This window comes from Spermophilus citellus (assembly GCF_964194105.1).
Source record: "Spermophilus citellus genome assembly, chromosome: 11".
NCBI classification, from domain to species: domain Eukaryota; kingdom Metazoa; phylum Chordata; class Mammalia; order Rodentia; family Sciuridae; genus Spermophilus; species Spermophilus citellus.
In genome coordinates this window covers 46,846,744-46,873,331 of record NC_138192.1, presented here as the reverse complement: position 1 = coordinate 46,873,331, position 26,588 = coordinate 46,846,744, and the positions used below count along the sequence as shown (strand labels likewise).

Below are 26,588 nucleotides of genomic sequence, written 5' to 3'. Positions count from 1 at the left end.
CATCATTTACTCCATTGCCCCCTAAAAGTTTTCATTAACATCTTATATAATGGTAATATATTTTTCAAAAGCATAATAATACATTCTAAATTCACAAGTCTTTCCACAATGAATTTAGGTGTCCTATGTTCTCTGTCTCATGTAGCCTAAAATAGTGCCTCATTTTTTCCTTGTGTTGTATTCTAGTGTTTCACTTCTCTTCAAACATAACATACTTGTTGAGTATCTGCATGTTACTAATCAAATACATTTTGGCTAGAAAATAATTGTGAAATTTATTTCAATAATTTTTATCAAATTTATTGTGAATTTCATAATGTGCCATGTGTTGTTCATTTTATTATTCTGTCTTTCAACATGAGAATAAACTGATTATGATCTATATTTTTATTTGAAGAAATCAAGGCTCAAGTTTAAGTGATTCATAAGAATTTAATAAGCAATTTACCACAGCTTATTACGGTGGGGGACTATGGAAAATATGCAAACTTTTGAAAATTTCTGATTTTCATTACAAATTTGGAAATGAATCCTTCACTGCAATAATCTTGCCCCATCTTTATTCCCTTCCATTCTCCTATGCCCCACTATTTCCTTCTTCCAGTGAAGCATTGCTTATATTAACTTTCTTTGCTTTTTGTTCTTTATCATTTTTCCTCTACAATTCTCAAGATCAGCCTTGAGTATAAAATAGAGTAGGCACACTGGAACATTTCTCAAATTTCCAAGTTTATCATTATTGCTTCTAATGAAACCTGGATTCTATAAGTCATACTACTTTTCTGGGCCTTTATTTATTGAATGCAGAAATTGAACTATGTGGTTCTTTAACTTCCTTTATCCCTAAAACATTTAATTTATAACAAGGTTCATTCTGCATCATTACTGCATTTACCTCATCTCCTTTCTTCTGTTTTGTAAGGCTACCTGTGGACCAAAAAGGACTTTGATGATGCGTATTTTCTTAGATATTTCTGGAAGGGTTTTGTGAGATGAATTACTAATAATATCTTGACCTTCTTGACCACATTTGCTATAACTCACACATGCATTTTTAATCTGTTTTTTCTCTCTGAATATTTATGTGATTTAAAAACTAGTGTCTTTTTGTTTAACTTGGTAGATAAGTACCAGGAGTAAGATCATAAGAAATGATAACATCCTTTCTTTGCTATGGTGATTATAAATACAATGAAGATTTACAGCCTCTGGCTTTTAAGCTCAACTGAAAGCTGGGGATTTGGCTCTGTTGTGGAGCATTTGGGTAGCATGCACAATGCTCTGGTTTCAATATCTAGCACCACCTAATAAAATAAAATAAAAATTAAAAATAAACTTAACTGAAATTAATGGTCAGTATCACTACTACACAGGATACCACAGCCTCCTGTATTGTGTATGCTCCCACACATGTTTTTTAAAAGTTCAGTGAAGCCGGATGCAGTGATACACACCTGTAATCCCAGCTACTCAGGAGGCAGAGTGAGGAAGATCACAAATTCAAGGCCAGCTTGTACAACTTAGCAAGACCATATCTCAAAATAAAATTTAAAAAAGGGCAAGGGTGGAGCTCAAACCTCCAGTAGCACAAAAAATGTTCAGTGAAAATTATCAGTTGAAGTGATGCAACTATTTGAAGGCTTTCCATGACCTAGTGAAAAATCATGAAACGTATCAGAAAATATAACTAATAAAATGTAACTCTCTAAGAAACTATAGTGAAGTGGCTACTAATAGAGTTGCTTTTTCATCTAATATAAAAGAGATCAAATAATTTACAGTTGATGTGATAGGTTCTAGAGTGTCTTTTAAAATATAAATTATAACATATTTCACAGGAATAAAAGGGATATTCAAAAATAGCTGTGATATTTTGTGTTCATGAAGATAAAGCAATTTTATCGCTTTTCTCTCTTGGTAAGTAGGCAGAATTGGGTAATAAAAGGCTGTTCATGGAAATGGCTTTCTCCCAGTTCACAGTGAGATCTTTGATGTTATACAAAAGTTTTTAGTGGAATAATATAAAATGATATACCCATTGCATATCTCTTGGTGATTTCTTAAATTGGAGGCTACTGTGCACTTCATAATAAGTATTTCACTTGAAAAGAATGAGTGTGAAAAATGTTATTTATTCATCATTCTAGGTAATTCAAAAGGATGATTTCCAGGTTATAGGCATAGTAATGGTGTATTAGGCAAACTTCTCTAGTGTAATTAATATATATAATGTAATAATATATAATTATACATTATATATATTAAAGTATAATTATACATTATTATATTACATACTAGTATTATATATTATATCATGTAATTATTAAATATAATAATATATAAACTATATATTATATTATTAATATATAGCATATATTAATAATATACTATATATGTAATAATTACATAATATAATATATATAATAAAATATTATATATATGGCAGAGGCTGGCATGTCCAAAATGTACAGGGAAGGCCAGCAGACTAGAAACCCAGGGAAGAGCTGATATGGCAGCTCAAGCTCAAAGACAGTCTGGAGAGGAATTTCCTTTTTCTGGGGATCTCAGTTTATTTTTTCTTAAAACTTTGAACTTATTAGATGAGACCAATTCCCATAATGAGGGTCAACCTGCTTTACTCAAAGCCTGCTGATTTAAATGTTATTGTCATCTAAAAGCTCCCTTCAAGGCAACATTGAGATTGACATTTGACCAAATATTTGCATACTGTGACTTAGCCAAATCAACACATGAAATCAGTCATCATACATAACTATATAAGCAATATGCTTCAAGGTAGGGTAGTAGTACAAATCAATAGACAATTTGCATCAGATAAATAACATGGGCTTTGGTAATTACTATTTTTGTTTATGTTTTCAGATCAACTTGTTTGTTCTAACTTCATTTATTATTAATCCCAAATTATGTGTTTCCAGAATCTTTTCCTTCCACACAGTTCTACATGGCTCCCTAACATTCATATCTTAAAGTAAAGTACTATATTAGTCTTTTTTCTCTTGATAATGACATACTGGATAGGTTTCAATGAGAAGACTTTACTTGACTCAGAGTTCTGGAAATCCAAATATGAGGTCCCAAATCTAGGAATCCTTTTTTTCTGCCATGACAAGTCCAAAGCAGGAATATGAAACCAGATGGCCAGAGACAGGGAACCTGTATGTATATGTTTGGCTTTTCTGGTCTCTCTCCTTCTTCTTAGAAAACCACCAGTATTCAACATGGGGCACAACCCCAATGACATTATGTAATCTTAATAATCTCCCAAAGGCCTTACCTCAATACCTCTAAATACCACAGTTTTAACTTTTTTCATGCATGACAATGGGAATAAATTTCAATATATGAAGCCTAGGGACACAGTGAAACTGCATCCAAACCACAGAAGATACTTATTCCCTTTTATTCAGAAGTGTCCTTTTAAGAATGCTTGCATAGAAAAAAAGGCTTGGATGATAGAGTCCCTCTTCCATGCTAATAGCAAGCCTGCTATGACCTAGTGTGGTAAATCTGGGTTTCCTCAATACAGGGGTTCCCTACCCACTGTGTGTGAACATATCCATATGGTCCTTTCCCAGTTGCCCCCAGGAGACTTTTAATTAAAGAGCACTGACGTCAATCTGCTTAAGATCCTGCTGCTTGTTGAGACATGAATAATAAAGTTCTTTATATCTGACCTGAAAATTTCATGTCTTCTAGCAGTATCTAGAAACAAAAATAGCCAAATGTATAAGCTTGAAAGTATGGTAAAATCTCAGTTCTTTACAATTCTTGACACTTCTCATTTTCCTTATTATTCTTGATTTATTTACTGGTAACTATAATGCATACAGTGGCACTACTTTTATTCTGATCATATAAAAGATGAGATAACTCTATGCCACACTCATCAAAACTGACAAATACAGCTAATAATAAAGTAAATCGCTGTTTTAATATGTTCTATCTGGAAAATAAGACCTTCTGTGCACTCTTTGTTTCTCCTTAAATCCAATAGCAAGGTATTTTGTTCTGATTGAGAGTAACTTGTGTATTCACACTTCTGACCTAAGGGCATAAGAGAGAACTGGGATAGGAATGAGGAAAGCATGAGCTTCAAATGACTATTAGGAGACAGATCATAAGAACACTTCAGTCTCTGGCCAAAAATTCCCGAAACCCCAAGAGATAGCAAGTTCTGTAGGCAAACTTTACCAGCCACAGTGTTAATTAAATCAACATCATTCACTCATGTCAGAAACAAAGGAGCTGTGGTGCCTCAGGCTATACTGAAATGCACAAAGAGAATTTGCATTAATTGAACTACAAATCTAAGAGGCAGGAGAGTTGTCCAAGTGCTGACTCAAAGCTAGGTAAGATTACAATGAGGGTCTCCCCGAGGGGAATGGGATAACAAACATGGAGGGAAATGAATTTCAATAGATGGGGTAGAGAGAGAAGATGGGAGGGAAGGGGAGGGGGGATTTTAGAGGATAGTAAAGGTAGCAGAATACAACAGACACTAATATGGCAGTATGTAAAAATGTGATGTGTAGCCGATGTGATTCTGCAATCTGTATTTGGGGTAAAAATGGGAGTTCATAACCCAATTGATTCTAATATATGAAATATGATTTGTCATGAGTTTTGTAATGTTGTGAACATCCAATAAAAAAAATAAATAAATAAAAATAAAATAAAAATTAAAAAAAAAAAAAAAAAAAAGCTAGGTAAGACATCACTGGCACTTGTGGACATGTAGCCATCTTACATGAGGGCCGTAAATCTAGCTATTTAAGGTAAGTTACCATACTCTTCACTCATACACACACTTTTATTCTCAGAAAAAAAAGTGCATGCTAAGAATAGATAAACTTGGATAAAGTGGAAAATAGGCACTGTGCTTCCCTAATGGCATTTACTTAAGCTATTCTGAAATTACTATAATAGTGTTTCACAGAGGAAAATGTTATAGAAATTCTAACAATTTGAGGAAAAATAATGCATTAATACATTTTCCTCATTGTCCCAAATGTGTAACCTATAAAAACTTAAATTATGCAACAAATATACCACTTATGATTATTATTTTTTAGAAATCTTTTTTGAGAAATAGGTGAATGATTAGAGCATTTGAAAATATATACAGAAAGGATATATGAACTCCAGATTATAATTTCTAACCTATTGTAATATACCTGTGTTTTTTCATTGAAATTGTCATAGAATTGAAAACATGAAACTTAATGGGTTTATTTTTACCCGCAATGCTTGAGATCAAATCCAGGGTATGATGCGTGCCAGTCTATCACGTAACCACCTCCAGACTCAATGTCAGGGGTTAAGCTTAAATATTCATGTAGTTTGTGAAAAAATCTGCTTTTTCTCTGAAGTATAGGGATAGATACATGTCTAATTTCCTCACTTATCATGGAAAATAGTGATCTGATCTAGGACCTTGAACATGCTAGGCAAGAACTCTACCACTGAGCTATACACCCAGCTCCAAAACATAATCTAAATTCTGTTTTCACACACACACACACACACACACACACACACACACAAACAACAACAATAAACAAACAAAATATTATTTACTGGAATTATTTTGCAGATGTACAAACATATTGAGAGCCCTTGACTATTGATATGAGAATGGGACTTTGTGAAAGTTAAGGGAGATTTGGACCAAATATTTAAAAGTAATCATGCTCTTTGTCTATGAAATAATAATAGTAATAATTGTAGTGAGTGTGGATTTCAGGATCTAGACTACTGAACTTTACCCAAATTTATGCAAAGCAATCCACTCTAATATTTTCTTTATCCAACATGTTCCTTGCATTGAATAGTCATCTTTCCTTGAAATAGTAAATAGAATTTCTGTATTTACTTATGTTTGTTTGGCATTTAAATGCCATAAATCTACATAAGTTCCTGACCAAGAAATTTGTTCACAGTGTTCTTATTAGTCAATCTCAGACAACCGCCAACTAGACTTTGAATAAAAGTAAATGTTAGGGCTGGGGATGTGGCTCAAGTGGTAACATGCTCGCCTGACATGCGCCCGGCGCTGGGTTCGATCCTTAGCACCACATAAAATAAAGATGTTGTGTCCACCGAAAACTGAAAAATAAATATTAAAAAATCTCTCTCTCTCTCTTCTCTCTCTCTCTCTTTAAAAAAAGTAAATGTACTATATATATTTTAGTGTTCTTTCTAAGTCATAAATTAGTTGAAATCAGAGACCAAATAATATTAATATAGAATGAATCACTTATCAATGTATATTTGTGGAGATAGGGATTAGTTGATTTCAGACTTTTGTTCAGTAAGAGAGAAAGTTCTTCGCTGCTCCAGTAAAGATAGCTAAAAAGATTTCAAATTTGCATATAGATTATTTTATGAGTTTCCTAATTTTAAAATTAAATTCAGCCTCATTTGCCCTATAACAGAAAAAAAACCACATAAAGTACATTACAAAAATACTCTAGGCTAATTGTTTCATTACTATCTTAATGGACTAGATAGCTAGCTAAATGGAAGACTATAATAATTATGATACTATTAATAATAATAATGGCAACATTTGTATAACATTAACTATATGCCAACCATTATTTTAAGAATTTCACATATCTTTATCCATTGAATCCTCAAAAATCCTGTGGATTAAACATTGTAATTGCATTCATTTTAAACATAAGGAAATTGAAGACAGGAAAGTGAATGAGTTTCTCAGCTAGTAAGTTAGTCATGAGAAGTAGTGATCCCAAACTGTGATCCTAATCACTACCTAATTGCACTGTTGAAGCATTCCAACTTTCAAAAACAAAATACACCAATTGGGGAAAATTTCTTTCCAAATTCTGTTTCTTAGCATTCTGTTTCATTTTCACTATTTATTTTTGAGTGACTCTCTATATAATATTTCTAGTTGAAGTCTGTAGCTGGTAAAAATGCAAAGAAATATTATTGAACAAGCATTGTAAAGGTGTATTTCTATATAGTAACATCTATAAAGAAAAAAATCCAGAACATACATGATTTTTTTAAAACCCTGGACATTAATGAAAAGCTAACATATATTAAGAAGTTACTATACTCCAGGTGGTATGCTAAAATGTTTTATATGCAACACCTAATTTACCCCTTGCCATCATCCTAGGGGTAGATTCTGTTATTATCTGCCTCAGTCTGGCTGGGCACAGAATCACGAGCCACTCAAGCAGGAACAAAACTTAGAAGCCGCCAATACTCCCTTCGCACCGGCAAGCCAAAAACCAGTCCGCCCCCGCGTGCCTCTACCGGAACCAGGGGCCCCGACCTTCCCCGGAATTCCCTCCTACTATCCTTCCCTAACCAATGGGAACTCTCCAGGAGTCCAGTAACATGAGTCCAGTAGCAGGGCAAGGTGAACAGCAGGAGTCCAATTTCCATATGAATGTAAATCTTAACATAATCATATCATCTCAATGGCTAGCTGGCGTCACCTTACAACCGAAAGTGCCATGCATCATATTATTTGCTTGTGGCTCCTAGCATCTGCCCCCTTCTGTTTAATTAAGCAACAGGCAATGTGGCTAGGGACCGTGCCTGTTAGGTATGTCCAATTCAACATATGGTTCTTACCCGTCATCGGAAAACTGACCTCTAGGCGTCAGCCTCCTGTCTTAGGTTGATACCACTGCAACTGAATCATACCCGTCACTGACTACCGGTCCAGTATATAGCCATACCTGTGGATAGGCCTATGCACCAGTGGGGGGGTGAGGTTCTTTGCCTCACCTCTGTTGGCCCCCAAATTTGACCTTGGTGCCGGTGGGGGGGTGAAGTTCTTTGCCTCACCTCAGTTGGCCCCCAAAATTAGACCATCACTAGTAGAAGGGAAGAGGATACAGAAATGCCACGACATCAAGTCAATAGATGGCTTTTTAGGAAAAATTGCATCACTGGTGACACTATAGCAAAGATACGCCAGCACTACCATAATTCGCTGCATCAACAGATAGAGCACAATGCATACAAGTGATACATAGTCCAGGCAAGTTTTGTAAGCAGTTCAAAGTGGAGGAATCTATCAATATGTCCATTTCCTCCCAAAATAAATCGACTCAGTGATTGAGCATTACTTGTTGAGTTATTATTCATTGATGCATCAGTTTATACAGTATGTTGTGATAATTATTGAAGAAGTTGTAGTTTGGTTTCATCTTTGTCTTCACCGGCACTGGGATGAAAATAGGGATTGACAATGATGTTAAGAAAAGAGAAGAAAAAAATTTGTAACATTTCAACAGGTATTAAGAAAACAATTTTTAGAACAATTTACATTATCCTGAACAGAATTATTAAATATAATGAAAAGGAAGGGTGAAAGTAAACAAACAGATCTGTTAACCTGCTTATTTGTACACATATTAAAACAGTCTTCAACAGCTGTTTACCCAAATTAAATTAAACCATTAAAATCACGTGAATAATAAAAAAAAATTTGGGATCCATATTTTTATGAGCGCGCCTCATATATGATATATGGACATACGCACATACAGACATACAACACAAAACAGAAATGTGCACACGTAACATACAACATATAAGACAATAGTAAAGGCCTTGTAGATTACCTAGGTGAAATCTCCATTGCAATGTTTAAAAACTCCTTAGTCAAAAAATAAAACTGATCAGAAAAACATTAATTTATGTCTGTATGAGCTCAAAATTAAAATGGAACTTTATGATGTGGGAAAAGCAATAATAAAATAGATATTGAAAAAAGCATCCTGGTTGATCACTGTCGAAGATGTAATAGCCAAGCTGGAGTTCCGGATATCAGCTGTTATGGATTCGAGTCAAATCATCTTCTTTTTCTGTAGAAATTGTTTTAGTTAATCTCTCTGGAATCCAAATCAGCTGCTGTTCCTCCTGTGGAAAAACACAGACAGAGCCCCGACTCCAGACTATCACTGGATCCGGACCTTTCCATTGTCCTGTTAGAATATCTTTCCAAAGTACCTTAGGCTTATGTACATTTTTTGGGTACAAATGTCTTTCCGCAGCACTAAGTCCCGATGAATCCAAATTTAAAAAGTTTAGAGTAAAAAGGGTTATTTTAAGTTTATCTTTGGGGGATATATACCCCTTTCCAATTCCCTCCTTTTGTTTTAATAATTACATTTTAATAGTTTGATGAGCTCTTTCAACTATGCCTTGTCCTTGTGGATTGTATGGAATTCCTGTTATGTGAGTAATGCCAAATGATGAGCAAAATTGTTTAAGAGGTGGAAGTATAACCAGGACCATTGTCTGTTTTTAATTGTTTTGGAATGCCCACAGAGGCAAAATTTTGTAAGCAATGAGCTATAACATCTTTAGTTTTTTCTCCACCATGAAGGGAGCCCATCAAAAATCCGGAAGAAGTATCAACTGTAACATGTAAATATTTTAATTCTCCAAATTCTGGCAAGTGTGTGACGTCCATCTGCCAAATATAGTTAGGTATCAGTCCTCTAGGATTGACTCCAAGATTAACTTGTGGTAAAAATGTCACACAATTTTGACATTGTTTTATTATATGTCTGGCTTGTTCTTTAGTTATTTTAAAACACTTTTGTAAAGTATTAGCATTGACATGGAACCTTTTATGAAAATTTATAGCTTCTTCTATTGTGGAGAAAATATGTATGTCATGTGTAGATTTATCTGCTAGTTCATTGCCCATACTAAGGGCTCCAGGCAATCCTGTATGTGCCGTGATATGTCCTATAAAGAATGGATCTTTTCTGTCCCAGATTACACTTTGTATAGCGGAAAACAAAGAGAAAACAGTAGAAGAAGGTGAAATCCTACCAGCATCTTCAAGGGATACTATAGCATTAACTACATACTGACTATCAGAAAATAAATTAAGTACAGAATCTTTAAACATCATAAAAGCTTGTAATACTGCATTAAGCTCTACCTTTTGAGCTGATTGTTTGGGAACTAAAAATGTAAAAGTTTGATCAGGAGTAACTACTGCTGCTGTACCATTGTTTGACCCATCAGTGAATATATTTGGAGCATTTATGATAGGGGTTTTTCTTGTCATTTTTGGAAAAACGACAGGATGCTTAGACCAAAAAGACAACAAAGGATTAGATGGTGAGTGATTATCAAATGAAACACTAGTTTTACACATGATTATTGCCCAAGTATTTAACTCATTAGCTAACTCATCAATTTGATCCATAATATATGGAGTAATAATTTTATTGGGAGAAATCCCAAACACTCCCTTTGCTGCTTTTATTCCTTTGAGTATTAATTGTCCTACAGCCTCAGGATATCTAGTAAGAATAGTGTTAGGAGAATAAGATAAATGTATCCACAATAATGGACCTTCTTGCCAAAATACTCCTGTAGGAATATTTTTTGTTGGTAGTACAATAAATAATAAAGGCAAACTTATATCAATTCTATCCAAATGCATATTTTCCATATATGTTTCAATGATTTTTAATGTTTTTCTTGCTTCAGGCGTTAACATGCGGGGTGAATTTGGATCTGATGGACCTTTTAGAATATCAAATAAGGGTCCCAACTCTCCTGTTGGTATGCCTAGATAAGGCCTTATCCAATTTATGTCTCCCAATAACTTTTGAAATCATTAAGTGATTTGAGTTGATCTACTCGTATTTGAATTTTTGGTGGACAAACATTGATTGAGGATAATAGAACTCCTAATAATTAATTGGAAGATTTAATTGTACTTTATCTATTGCTATCTCTAGATTATAATTTTTCAATAAGTTTGTAAGTGTGGCATAACATTCTAGCAATGTGTTTTTAGCTTTATGTGCCAATAACACATCATCCATATAGTGAAATATTTGTAGTTCAGGATTTTGATTTCTAAGTGGCTGGATTGCTTTATTAACATAAATTTGACACATAGTTGGGCTGTTAGCCATCCCTTGAGGGAGTACTTTCCATTCATATCTCTGATCAGGACCTTCATGATTCAGTGCAGGGATAGTAAATGCAAAATGTGGACTATCCTCGGGATGAATTGGAATTGAAAAGAAACAATCTTTAATATCTATAGCTAAAACATGCCAGGTTTTTGGTAAAGCAGACAATTGGGGAATCCCTGATTGAGCCGGTCCCATAATAACCAGCTCATTATTAATGGCTCTTAAATCTTGTAATAATCTCCATTTACCAGATTTCTTTTTAATGACAAAAATGGGAGTATTATGGGGGGATATGGAAGGTTGTATATGTCCTTCCGCTAATTGTTGTCTGACCAAGTCATGGGCTACTTGTATCTTTTCTTTAGTCAGGGGCCACTGAGGAACCCACACTGGTCTTTCTGATTTCCAAGTAATTTTGATTGTCTCAGTGGCCCTTTCTGAAAACCGAATCCATGTCTATTTATTTCTTGATCTATTTGAATAGGTGCTGTCATACCTTGTTCTTGTTCTCTTAATCTTTTTTCTTTCCTAAAGCCTTGTTTAGCCCTAGTAGTGGGCGCGTTAGGATTGATGTTATTTGTTAATGTCAATCCTAATTGATCTAGGACATCTCGTCCCCATAAATTTACGGGAAGATGATCCAATACATAGGGCTGTATAGTTCCTTCATATCCTTCAGGATCCCTCCAATCTAATACCATAGCACTTCTATGGGGATTTGTTGCCATTCCTAGGCCTCAAAGCATTTGAGTGGCTTGTTGTAATGGCCAATGTTTTGGCCATTCTTGACGAGATATGATGCTGAGGTCAGCACCTGTGTCCAGCAGCCCATTAAAGTCATGTACTTGAATATTTAATTTTAGCATTGGGCGAGAATCTAAATTTAAAAACAGCATAGCCCAATCTACACCCTGGAGCCTAATCCCTTGGAACCTCTTTCTACATTACAACTGGAAAATTTATCATGCAGGCTGGGTATTATTAATAACTGTGCTATTCTATCTCCTGGTGAAATTACTGATATACCTCTTGGAGAACTAGCTATAATTTTTATTTCACCCTCATAATCGGGATCAATTACCCCAGGACTTATCATAAGTCCTTTTAGTGTAGAAGAACTGCATCCCAATAATAAGCCTACTGTTCCCTGGGGAAGAGGTCCTTTTACTCCTGTGGGTATGATTTGAACTCCCATCTCTGGAGTTAGTACTGCTCTGGCAGAGGCACAGATGTCCAACCCTGGGCTCCCTCTAGTTTGTTTGATGAGGGATTTAATGGATAATGCGTCCTGGGCAGTACCTTGATGGTGCTGCTGGGTTCCTCCATTGCCCCGTATATTTGTGGTTTTGGGCCCCGGGGCATTGGGCCCTCTAGTCCGTTTTTTGGCAATGGAGCCTGATACCTTTCTCCACGATATCGTGGGTAAACACTTGGTCCTTGTCCGTTTTTTGATAATGGAATACCCTCTATGGTGGTTTGAGAACGGCATTCATTAGCCCAATGTTTCCCTCTATGGCATCGTGGGCAAATACCCGGTATTCTATTCCTTTGATACCTAGTTTGTTAAACCCTCCTCTTATGGGGCAACTCCTTTTAAAATGTCCTTTTTGATTACAATTATAGCATGTTTTTAGCCTGGCATCTAAAGCCTGTTGTACTGCTGCTAAGACTTGCCCTTGTTCATTAATGTCTCTACATAATTTAATATATGTGTTTAAATCTTCATGTCTCCATGGTCTAATGACCTCTCTGCAGCAACGATTTGCTTGGTCATAAGCCAGTTGTTTTATAAATGGCATTGCCTGTTCTGTATTTCCAAATATTCTAGAGGCTGTCTGAATAAGCCTATCTACAAATTCAGCGTAAGGTTCATTAGTTCCTTGTATTACCTTAGATAATTGACCTTTTAAATCTCCATGCCCCTGTAAGTTTTCCATGCCCTAACTGCATCTACAGCAATTTGTGCGTATATGCCAGGGTCATATTCAATTTGCTGTCTTTGACCCTCATAAGGTCCCTTTCCTAATAACATATCTAGATTTCTTTGAGGGTAACCGGCTTCTGCATTTCACCTAACTGTCTTCATGCAAAATTCATCATTGGCAACCTTCCATAACAAATATTGTCCTCCACTTAGCACAGATCAACACATGTTAGCCCAATCTGCTGGTGTCATGTCCAAGTTGGTAACAGATTCGACCATGCTTACCATGAAGGGAGCTTGCGGCCCATAGGTTGTTACAGCCTCCTTTAATTGCTTTACTGTTTTGAAATCTAAAGCATGGTGAATTCGTTGCCCTCCTGCCTGCTCAAGTACAGGGCATGCTAATCTTTGGGGTCCTGCCTCAGAATTCCGTCCATCAACTACGGGAGTTGAGGGCTGCTCAGTTGCAGATGTAGCTATTGGTTGAATTACGCCCTCTGGTGATAGAACGGAGTTAGTAGCAGCCTCCTGTTGTAATTCTCCACCTAATGGCTGTTTTTCCTCTGAGCTTTCTTTCTTTAAATTTTCCTCTGTCTGACTAGCTTGAGAGACCTTCTCTTTTGCTTGACCTAGCGTTTTTTCTACCATAGTTTGGACCTCTAACAATTTACTTAACAGTTTTTCGGTTTGTTTTTTACTAGATTCTAATCTACTATAAAAGTAACGTAACCCAATAAGATAGGATAAAACAAAGCCAAAGCAGAATGAAACAAAAACGGAGCAGAGAATGGTTATATCAATTTTCTCTTTCTCAGGGCCGAATAACTTCAAACCTTGAGCCAACCATTTTTCCCAGTTCACCTGAGAAAATTCTAGGGCTAGGGAACTTGAAATAAAAACAAAATAAATCAAAACAAGAACACATTGTTTTTTGAAATGGTCACCCATTCTGTCGCCTTCTCTCAGGGGCGAGCAATTTTACTCACCTCTAAGTTTCAGGCGTTCCCCGTCCGGGCCACCAATTGCCTCAGCCTGGCTGGGCACAGAATCACGAGCCACTCAAGCAGGAACAAAACTTTATTTTTGAAAAAGCCGCCAATACTCCAAAACCGGTCCACCCACGCACGCGTCTACCGGAACTGGGCCCGCCCCCCCCCCTGACCTCCCCCTGAATTCCCTCCTACTATCCTTCCCCAACCAATGGGAACTCTCCAGGAGTCCAGTAACATGAGTCCAGTACCAAGCCAAGGTGAACAGCAGGAGTCCAATTTCCATATGAATGTAAATCTTAACATAATCATATCATCTCAATGGCTAGCTGGTGTCACCTTACAACCGAAAGTGCCATGCATCATATTATTTGCTTGTGGCTCCTAGCAATTATCTTCAACTTACACATGGAGAAATTAAGAATGAGAGTGACTCAGATATTTGTCTAAGTGCTAAACATGAATTTTCCATCCAGCCCTTGTAACTTGGATTACATATTGTAACTTGCTTCATATGGAAAAATAAAAAAAAATTCTCAAGCCAGAAAGCAAAAGGAAAGCTTTAAAATTAAGAGGGTTATTCAACTAGAAGATTGTCTATGCTCTAGTAGATTTCAAATGTAATATAAGTTTTGAAATCCAACTAGCAAAATAAAAATCAGCTACAGTCTACAGCACATAGAAAAGAAAGTAAATAGCAGCTCTTTTTTCCATTGTGCCAGAGCAGGAAAGTGCTCAGTAAAATTAAATGTCAATAAAGTAAAGATAAAATTAAACTTTCTTCTAAGCATAGGCACAATTAACCTGTGAAAATTCCTCATATTTGATGGTAATGAAGCAGATATCTTAGTGAAATTGAGAACTCATCTGATTCACTATAATGGGATTTTCAGATAGATCAAATCACACTTTGTATTAGTCATCCTGAGTCAGGGCATATGTTGATTAGTAGAAAGAGTTGCAAAAGAAAAAAAATTCTTTTTTTTTTTTTTCAGATCCAGAAGAGCCATTACTAGTAAATATGATAATAGTAAATATTTGTTACATCTGCTTATGAGGAAATGCAAAGTGGATTTCTCAGTATGTGTGAATACATAACTCTGTCTCTAATATAATACTAACTATTGCTTTGTCCAGGAGGTTACATTTCTATATCTTCTTGGTTTTGAATGAAGACAAATTTGGCACTGGGGATGTGGCTCAGTGGTGGAGTGCCTGCCTGGCATGTATAAGGCCCTAGATTCAATCTCTAGCAGTACCAAAAAAAAAAAAAAAAAAAAAAAAAAGAAAAAAGAAAAAGAAAAAATTTTCACAGTATTTTTCCTTGCAATATGAGAGTAGAACTATCTTAGTGGAGCTGTGAGAGGTTTAGGTGTGATTGACAAAATAGTATGACATAAGGATGGATGGATGCTGCAGAAGCTCACCACAGGAGAAGAACAGTTTTGGAAGTCTCTACACATGTGTCATAAAATTGAGATTTTTATCCCAACTCCACTGTCTCTTGAATAATAGACCATAAGAAAATGCCTTCACATTGAAGTGTTGGGTTTTACCATTTTGTAAAATAAAAGGTTTGAATCAGATGAAATCCTAATATTCTATGTTTATACCCTTTGATTTATCACTGTCTGTATGTATTTTATAGAAGCTTGTAATAGAGTTCTTTTAAAATAAGCCTAAAATATACAGAAGTGTTTCAGTGAGTCTTTAAGATTCACTGTTCATGTTCCTCTGTGATAAAAGCCTCTTTTAGGCTTTGAAATAAGTGCTCTGGATGAACCTGTTTGTCTTTTGACAAGAGGGCATTATGATTATTTTGGCTACTCAGATTATACATTATAAATTTGGACATGGTATCAAAGTACTAGATTTTTTTCAACAGTCTATACTGTATTTATGCCTTTTTGCTCACATGATTTTTTTTCCTGTTTTACTGCAAATCACTCTCAATAACAATATATTGAAGTTCGGTTATAACACCATTATGATCAATTTGCCAACACTTGTTACAAATGGTGAAATCTATTTGAAGGGAAAGGACCCATCATTCACATGGAAGGTCATAAAGATAAAATTGAAAAATATTTCTGGAATATTGATATTTTCACAAATCAAATCCATAAACAACTCATTCCTGTTTGAATTAGATAAACACCTTAAGCAGGTTTAAATAAACAAGTAGTGGACATTAATTTTACTGCTATTTAAAAATTAGTTTCTTTTCTTTTTTTTTTTTTTAAACAGATCTGGATAATGTAGAGGGCATTGCTGTGGACTGGATTGGAAATAACCTTTACTGGACAAATGATGGCCATAGAAAAACAATTAATGTGGCCAGACTGGAAAAGGCTTCTCAGAGTCGGAAGACTCTTTTAGAAGGAGAAATGTCCCATCCCAGAGGAATTGTGGTGGATCCAGTTAATGGGTACGCAATTTTAAAAAATCAGCTTTATATCAGAAAAATTATACTAAAGAAATTTGTTTTTTATTTTATTTAAATTTCATATGTATAAATGAATTCACACATGGATAGTCTGATTAGGAAAAGTTACTCATATTAATGATTTCTTCACCTAGAAAATATACTAAATAAAAATATCAAAATACATTGAACTGAAATAAATTATTTGTATAAAGTCTATATTACTTCATTTACTCAGATGAGCTATTTTAGGCAGTCTGACACCAAGATAATTAATCTATTTAATCAGAGTAACAATCTTAATTTTAAAAATGATATTGAAATTTACTGTATTAAAAAGAAATAGCAAATGTTTCTGTACATTTATTATGGGTCAGACATTTTGTGCTCCTAGCTGTATTCTTCACAATAATCATATGAATTGGTTGCTGTTATCATACTACCCTCCCATTTCATGAAGGAGAAACTGCTAACTGATCTGTGAATGGCTGAAACCCAGGCATCCTGTCTCAAAACTTTATGCTTAACCACTGTACTCCATTGCTTTTGAGAGTATAGGTTAATGATCACATAATTTTGGATACAACCATAGTTTCCATATAGAGACATCACTTTATAGTACATGGTATTTGCTTAGGACAAAGTATTTTGTGCAATTCTTGGTAATATATCCCCCCCACACACTTTTTTTTTAAGTCAGAGCTATTACCTGGTGCAAACCTACACTCATATAAGTATCAAAGAAATGTGGAAATTCTTAGCAGAAATTCAGAATCAAATGAATGTATTGCATATTTTATGTACAGTTTTTGTGTTTTTTTTATTTTCATGACCTATATACATTATGTTTTTCAAAATAGCACCACACAATGAATATTCTTTATACCATATTGCATACATACAGAAAATATTTATTTAATTAAATAGAAAACCCTTATAAACAGAGATCATTGAAGTGCAATTCCTAGAATTGTTTGGGTTGAGAATATGTTGGGACATAATCAAGATGCTTTTTCTAGGCTGTGGATGAACTCATTGTATGTTTTCATAAAGGCATAATTAAAATAAAGCAATTTCATTGATTTTATGTGTCAACTTCATAATTATTTTTTTTTCTCTTCTGGGACTGTTAAACCAAAGCATTTGTCTGACCTTATACCAAGGCAATCTTAGTTTCAAGAAAAAGTGTGTATTCCAAATTGTTTAAAGCTGCTTGAAACAAGAAATTTCAAAAATGTGTTAAAATGACCTCTTTCTTCTTAGTATTGTGTTAGAGAAAACTGTTTTCTGATAGAGTTAAACATTCTTTATCGTTCTCAAAGAGATGACATAAATATTGAGGCTATAAAATCAAGCCACGAGCTCCATCTTTCTTATCAATTCAGAAACCATGTCAAACACCTCTCTAGTAGGCAGAAATCCAACTTGTGTTTGAAACCGACATCATTCACATAGCTCATTATTTTGGAGGGCAATCTTGATTATCTTGATATAAATTTATTTTTTACATAAAGACAACATCTGCATCCCTGTCAGTCTGCTTACCATAGAACTCTACATTTTTTTACAAAAAATTACTTTTATACACCTTTCATCAAACACTTTTTTTTTTCCAGCTGGGATAGTGCTGATATACACTGACATCAGAAACAAAATCACATATATCACAAACAAAAATCACATAAGTGAAGGGATACATGTGCATATATTTGCTTATTTAAACACACATACCCCCCCCCCACACACACACACAACATTCTTCCCTAACAATATGCAGGGTTTATAGCTCTATGCTAAGTATACCATGGTTTACAAAGCAATCAGACTTATTAACACTCAGGAATCACCTGGTATCTTCTGGAAAGTGGAGAGTAGAAGGTGTAACAATAAATAAGTAAAGAACAGAGAGCATATGAAGAAGCATCACAAGATGAAACTATGAATATGCAGAATTTTTCAATGTTTTGATAAGAAGTTTGATTTTATTTAAATGATATTGGAAATTTTTAAAAATTAAAGCCACATTTTAAAATCATGATTCAAGAAAAAATTATTTTTGACAATTTGACAGAAACACAATAGATTTGAAGAAGGATGTCCATTAGGAGTTCATTTTTAACGATAGCATTTGTAATAAGAACAGAACAGTGGACATTGAAATAGGAGACACTGAAGAAATAGAATTGGCAGGTCTTAACAACTTCAGGAAGAATCGATGATGATATAATTGTTCCTCAAGCTGATAATGACAAATAATCTCATTTCTTTATTGTAATTTCATAATTTATATCAATAACAGAGTCCCAACATCTCAGTCTGACTTCTCAAAATAGCCTCTAAAATGAAATATGTCCAAAGCAGAGTACATATTTTCCTTCCAAAAGTATTATTTTATATCCTTATCTCAATGAATAATATCATACCTCTCTAGCTAGCAGCTTTATAGTAAGTCAGAAACCAAATCAAAATATTCAGTGGGAAACATTTATTTTACTTCCATGCTAGTGAAGCCTTTAAGGATTTAAACATTTTCTAGCATTGATCATTCAGTAATGCAATTAGATTTGGAACATGATTAATCTTAGCAAAGCCAAGCTTGGCATTCCAGGTTACACTTTTGAATAAAGAATAACCCCTTCTCTTGTTTTAATTTTAATTGGAATCATCAGACATGCAATATTATTCAATATTATATAGGTATAATTCAAGAAAAACTATAACAAACCAAAAGCATCACTAAGAAACAGAGGAAGGAGCTTTGATTCTTATGATCATAAAGGATGAAAATAAACTTCATAAAATTTGTGTTTGAATAGGCATCGGAAATAGTGGTAGGATCTTTCTTGCTATATTAGCAGAATGTCAAATTAACCTAAATTTTATTTGGTGAATACTCAGTGTTCTACATGCAAAAATGTCAGTTCCTGTTTATGTTATAGATTATATTCATATTTTGTGTTTAGGAATTATCATTTGATATTAATTATACAGCTTTTCTAATATAAATTTTAAGCAGATAATTAAATGAGTAGATAATCACCTACTTATAGTTAACCTTTATTAGATGGGCATTGCTTACTTAGAAAATTATTCTTTTTACATTTTGTTTGAATAAAAACAATCTTAGTAAATTGATAAGTTCAAATACAATACTTTCTTTTTTCAAACAGCAAAACAATATCTAATATTTTAAAAGTACTCAGACTTACCCTTCACATGTACATGTACATACATGTGCACACATTTATGTGTGGATCGAGTTAGAAAGCTAGGTGAGGAGATGGGAATGAGTTATGAGTTTTGCCATGGTCAAGAGGAAGAGCTAAAGAGAAAGATTATTGCAATTTTAACAAGTTGTAAATAAGGGACAAAGATAAAACTGTGTCTATTAACAGTATATAAGATAATTTCAGTTATATATGAATAGAGATGAAAAATAGTATCTATCATTTTATATAGTTGATTTATATAATTGAAATCAAGTAGTTTTACCTAAGGTAGAATTAGTGTAAATAGATGTCTCTCTTCTTTGTTCATAGGCCATTCCAATGGTAAAACCATATTAAGGAAATGCAAGACAGAAGATAGAAATATTGCTATTTATTTATATGATCAGTAAATTCAATAGTCTCAGTATAATTTGTCTGGTTTGAAAAGACTTATCAACATTATTGTAAACTGTTAAAGGAATTTAAATAGAGCTTAAATGGATGGTCTGTTACAACCCCAGTTTTCCCAAATCTGTCAATTTAGAGCACAGTAGGATTCATATTCATGGGTAGAGATTTTACCCAAATTACCTCAGAAATTCTTTAGGGACCACAAAATGTGGGAAGCAGGAGATCTAATAAGGTTATTTCTAGGGTCAGTAGCTTAGAAAAGCTTTGGAGCTTTATAAAGTTGTGTATGAGGTGAGTGAATCAAAACCTACATTTTAATTAATTATGCAGGAACTTTCACATGACCCAAAAACAACACATGTGGCAGGTTTTAACCTTATTCATGAGGGAATTGGAACATTAGCTCAAGGTCCACTCTCCTTCTGTTACAGCTTACACAAAAGATTTGTTTTTAAAGGCAGGTGCTTTTGTTTGAGGTAGAATTAAAAGCTCAAAATCTCAAGGTCAGTCAACCTGCTGTTATTAAACTTATGTGCATCTAAATCATCTTTTGTGGGTTTTGGGGTAATAATAAGCAGCAATAAAGTGTAGATAATTTGCATCAGGATGACAAATTGGACCTGACCAAACAAACACAGTGTGACTGTGTCCTTTAGTACAAAGACAATCCAACTGCCTGTCTTAAAAATAATAATTCACCTGAGATTAAATAAAGTCTGGAGTAGATCATTAACTGAGTGCCATGGGTTCTCATGTCAGTCTATCTGGTTTTTAATCTCATAATTGATTATATCTTTTGTGAAGCAGACAATATTTAAAAATAGTAATGCTTCAAAAACTTATTTCCCTGACTTGGATCTCAACATCAAAGAAAACAGATATTTGACGCTTACTGTCAAGTTAATTAAGACACAAGGCCAATAAGCATAGTAGTGGTGGAAGTAGGTTTTCCATGTGATTCTGAATAGATTGGTTCAATGAGACAAATCTTTACGTTCCTTAGAACTCCACAGTTGCACCCTCCCTTTGAAGGATAAGCATTTTAGATAGAACATATCAGACTGTAATAGATTTTCTGGAACTGCCAAATCCTAGTAAGTGTCTCTCTATATGGTGGCTGGTTGAAATAACATGTACACACTCTTGTTTTAATGTCTTAGTTGGATGTATTGGACAGACTGGGAGGAAGATGAAATAGATGACAGCGTGGGAAGGATTGAAAAGGCTTGGATGGATGGCTTCAATCGGCAGATTTTTGTGACTTCAAAGATGCTGTGGCCAAATGGTTTAACTCTGGACTTTCACACTAACACATTATACTGGTGTGATGCCTATTATGATCATATTGAAAAAGTGTTTTTGAATGGAACTCACAGGAAGGTAAAAGACAACTGCTGCTGTTTTTAACCCACAGGCTTTTTTCTTTCACAGAGCCTTGTTGTGTTGTGTTAAAAATACTTTCAAGTTTATTTTTACCCCTCTGAGGTAGCTGCCAATAGTCTCTGTGGGGTGGCTAACGGAGGCTGAGCATTAAGCATTGCAGCTGGCACTTGCCTCCAGGAGACCAGACCCAGCTCACTGTGGTATGCCAGGATTTGTGGGATTTTTAAAAGAAGCTCTCAGGATATCAGAACTGTTTTAAAATGCAGTTTTCCTACATTATTGATGAATTTTATATGACCAAGGAACTCAACTCTATACAAATATGTTCAATATTTGCAGCTGGAATTTAATGTATGCAAAGATGATTTTGAGGTTCTTGGACAAAATTGAGGACGATGCGGTTGATTGTTAGAGAGACCAGACATCACCTTTATATTTCATCTTATAATTACTTAACCATATACAACAGCATGATCTAACTTCAACTATTACTTAAATAATGGAAGGATCACATGTTAGAAATCACATGCTTCTTTTTACATTACATTCTTTCCTTTTTGGAAAGAAAACTGCACAATTAGGTAATTCTACTGATTGTAGATTTTGTTTGAGAAATAAATAATACTCATTGGTTAAGCTTATTTCAGTCATTGGTTTACTCTCAAAGTTCAACATATTTTCCCCAAGTTAGATAAAACTGGTTGGCATTTAGCCAAATGCAATGTATTTAACAGGTGCTAACTAAGTATTTACAATTTCTTTGAATTTGATAATATGTATATAACATACAGATCACTTTTATGGTAAGCATATTTTAGCATACATTAAGGTGAGAAAAAAAATCAAGAAACTATCTTAATTATACAATGTATGTTAATTTGACATGAAGAATTCAGTTAAAAAGAGGAAAAATTAATTTTTTAATCATAAATAAGGTAGGTAACTTCCCTAATTTTCTACCAAATTAAGTTAATAGAAATGTTTTCTCATATTGTAACAATATTATTTTTAAATGACAAAAGGTGTAAAAGTATTATTGTTGGAGGTATTATTTGTCTTCTAGAATTCTACATGTGTAAATGGACTTAAATATATATCACATGATTTCTCTATTTAAACATCAACAAAACATAATTCAAATGTAAATGAACTTATTAATATAATCAGAATTGAAATTATGCCAGTAAGCCTTATCCATGTACTAACAATAAACTTTTCTATCTTAAAAATTAAAGTCTCAATCTTCTTTCCTTTCATCCCCTAGATTAGTTCAATTTTCCTGGGACCAATTAATTCAGAAGGAATCCCTTTCATTCCCACTGCCTTTACATTTTCCTCCCTTTGGCCATTGGATGGGCAATATTGCAATATATATGACACTAATTATTTAGTTCAATGTCTAGCCAAAAATATGATACTATAATATAATAAGGAAAAGAGATTGGAATGAATATTAGGAAAAATAATTTTCATGTTTGCATTCTTTTTTTATTAATTGCTCATGACAATACAATGATCTTAACATATCATACATTTGAATCAAATGGGGAATAATTTTTCATTTTTCCAAGTATACAGGCTTCAGAATCACATTGGTTGCATTCTTTACTGTTGAAGTACCATTTATGAGAGAATTGAAATGGATATAATATAGATGGTATCTTGCATATTGCATGATATAAAAAAGAAAAATATGCTCATATTATGAAATTCATTATTCCAATGTACTGGAAGAAAACAGGAATTAAGACATTAGTTAGATCATTGTCTGTTATGCTTACTTAAACATCATTTTCTCTAAATATTAAGTTATGTTTCTAATGGTCATTTCTAATTTTTCACAATGTGTTTACATTTTCCAGATTGTATACAGTGGAAAAGAATTGAATCATCCCTTTGGATTGTCACATCATGGAAATTACGTGTTCTGGACTGATTATATGAATGGTTCCATTTTTCAACTAGATTTGATAACAAGTGAGGTGACATTACTGAGGCATGAAAGACCACCTTTGTTTGGGCTTCAGATTTATGATCCACGAAAGCAACAAGGTACTGAAAAAACAGATTAAAAAACAACAACAAAACCCTTCTCTGTGTTTCATATATAATAATGCTTCACAGTATTGTAAAAAGCTTTTATTTTGAAAGTGTTGCCAATGTTTTGTGATCAAAGGTGTCCACCCAGGTGTCACTCCTACGGAATCAAATCTTCACTTTTGTTAATGTATAAAATATATTTTTTATTGTTCTATTTATAGCCTGGCTTAGTAAATTTGGGGATCCTGAGCGAAGATCAAGGTTTTCTTAAATATTTCCTTTTTCATGTCATTTCCCTAAAGAATGCTCTTTGTTAAATAAAGTATACATATAAAAGGAAAGAAAAGAAAACATGTTTTTAAAGAGTAGTTACTGTGAGCACTGAGGAAAAACTTCCACACTTTGAGAAAAATTGAAAAATTGAAAAAACAAATAAATTGCATTGTATAAGTGTTATTTAAAAAAAAGTAACTAGCTTAATATATTTTTCTGATTAGTTTCTATGTATATTTAAAGAACATGTCATTATTTTAGATGATTTGATTGTATAACTATGACAACATTCATTTCTTATTAAAATCAGATAATTTTAAATGTTTCATCTTCATGACTTGTTAATGTTTGTTATGCCAGCACAAATAGCATGATTCATAGCTTAGATATTAAGCAAAGAAAACAGCTTAGTAAATTATATTGCAGTTTTTTATGATTCTAAATAGTCACTTTTCCTTTTTATGGCAATATCCTTGTAAAAATTTAATGAGGATACATTTCAATAAATTTAGAATGAATGAATTATATCCTCAATTCTCTGATGCATATGTTGTCAATAGGAAGTTATCTACCAACAAGTTTTTGAAGATATTTTAGCTAAAGTAGCTATCTTGAAGTCAACTATCTCATTCCAGGGCTTTTCTTTTAGTGTATTAAAATTGCTTTATTGAGACACAAGCACAGTGTTTTAAAATAATAGCAGTGAATAACATGATACATATCAGTAGCTAAAACAGGATAAATTTATCTTTAAAAGGAATAAAAATGGAATTATTTGGGATAGCATAGGTTATTGCTGTGGGCAAGAGCTAAAAATAGAGACAATTGCTAGCACCTCTAAGGGAAATATTTTCTGTTACATTCTAATTACCCTGTCTTTGCCCACATCACCATTATATTTTGTCTATACTAAACTAGCGGCAAAAATGAAGAGGAAAAACTCTTCTTATTTTCTGCAGGATCTTGTTTTAAGGATTATCATTTTTTTTCTGCCTTTAAAACCATTGATTCCATAATTTATATACATATGTATATATATATTTATATGGGAATGAACCTAGGAGTCCTTAGCCATCCCTAGCCCTTTCTTATACTTTAATTAGAGACAGGGTCTCACTAAGTTGCTGAGGCTGGGTTTGAACTTGCAATCATCCCGCATCAGCCTCCTGAACCACTGGGATCACTACCGCACCTGGCTAAATAGACATATATTATTTTTTCCTATTTTCCTTCTCTTAAGAAATTGTTCCTTTTCTTTTGGTTATGTGATCACACTATGTTGTTCCAGTTGGTCTTAAACTTGCTATCCTCCTGCCTTTACCTCCCAACTAGCAGAGATTAGAGGCATGTACTACCATGCCTGGGTAGACATTGTTCCTCTTGAAAGTTTTTGCTGAATTCTTCTAGCCAAACCCCATAACACTTTTTTTTCGGGAGCTGGGGGAGGGCAGGAGGAGATACTGGGGATTGAACTCAGGGAAACTCAACCACTGGGCCACATTCATAGCCCTATTTTTATTTATTTATTTTATTTAGAGACAGAGACTTACTGAATTGCTTGGATCCATTGCTGAGGCTGGCATTGAACTCGGAATGCTCCTGCCTTAGTCTCCTGAGCTGCTGGGATTGTAGGAGTATGCCACCATGCTTGGCCTCCATAACATTTTTTTAAATCTACATATGCTTTAAATGTCTAGTTGCTTTAGAGAGTTCATCAGTTGTATGCAACATATTGAAAAACATCCTGATGTACTACAAAATGAACTTTGTCTCACATCTGGATCTTAGCACTTTTTTTTTTTTTCTGAAAACTTGGGCTCCATTAGGAAAGATTCAATGAAAACTTTATTCATAAAATTTCTGTGAGAATTAAAAATTATTTGTTATATTTAATGAAAACTTGTTATTTCTAAAGTTGTATGTAATAAGCACTTTAAATATTTAGTGAGTAATATATCAGAATCATACAACAAAGTACATGAGAGAGGAATGGTTCTGGTATTTGGGAAGGTACCATAATATACATCTGTGCAGTGCTATCCTTTGGATAGACAGTGGTCTTTAAAAGTGCTTTTTCCTGCCTTTTAATTAATAAATCAAAATAGAGACTTAGCAGCCTGCCAAGGTGGCGCACCCAAAATCCCAGTAACTCCTGAAGCTGAGACAGGAAGATGAGAAATTCAAGGCCAGTCTTGGCAAATTTGTTAGATCCCATATCAAAATAAGAAATTTTTGAGAAAGTAAAGCTGAGGTTATAGTTCAGTGGTAGTGCCCCAAGGTTCAATCCATACTACTGCTAAATAAATAAATATGTAAGAAAACTTAGCCCTGATTACTAAACTATCAACTTATTTAAGAAACTATTATATTCTATTTTATTGAGAATATGTATTCAGCCAAGCTGATTATTTCTCATTAAGTGGACTTATCACTTAGTTTGTTTTTTTTTTTTTTTTAAAGAGAGAGTGAGAGAGGAGAGAGAGAGAGAGAGAATTTTTAATATTTATTTTTTAGTTCTCAGCGGACACAACATCTTTGTTGGTATGTGGTGCTGAGGATCGAACCCGGGCCGCACGCATGCCAGGCGAGCGCGCTACCGCTTGAGCCACATCCCCAGCCCACTTAGTTTGTTTTTTACCCAGTTTTTTTCCCAGTCTTATTGACATAGCTCAAGATCCTTTAATAATGACCTTTGAACAGACAATACAATATGAAAAGGATGCCTAATTAGCACCTTTTCTCAATAGAGATTGAAATTGGAAAATCTATTCAAGATCCAATTTTTTGTGTATTTTGCTATATGGATCAGTGTGATATAATTATATGATAAAATACACACAGATGTTTAAATGTACGTATGTTATCTTACTGTGTTATAATTTTCTTTCTGTTTCATTTTTCAACATAATAATTAACAAAGATATTAATAAACATTTGGAAATACACTATTTTATTTACATACTTTCTCATTAA

At 33.9% G+C, this 26,588-nt stretch overlaps 1 protein-coding gene across 1 annotated transcript in view; it reads left to right on the top strand.

The window, feature by feature from the left end:
- The window catches only part of LRP1B (LDL receptor related protein 1B), a gene marked incomplete at its 3' end in the record, with an annotated part of 1,847,377 nt that overhangs the window by 1,070,358 nt on the left and 750,431 nt on the right, over positions 1-26,588 (top strand). The window contains exons 12-14 of the mRNA XM_081262419.1: positions 16,122-16,302; positions 21,080-21,299; positions 23,165-23,354. Coding sequence (XP_081118545.1) covers positions 16,122-16,302; positions 21,080-21,299; positions 23,165-23,354 — 591 coding nt within the window. The remainder of the gene's footprint in view (positions 1-16,121; positions 16,303-21,079; positions 21,300-23,164; positions 23,355-26,588) is intronic.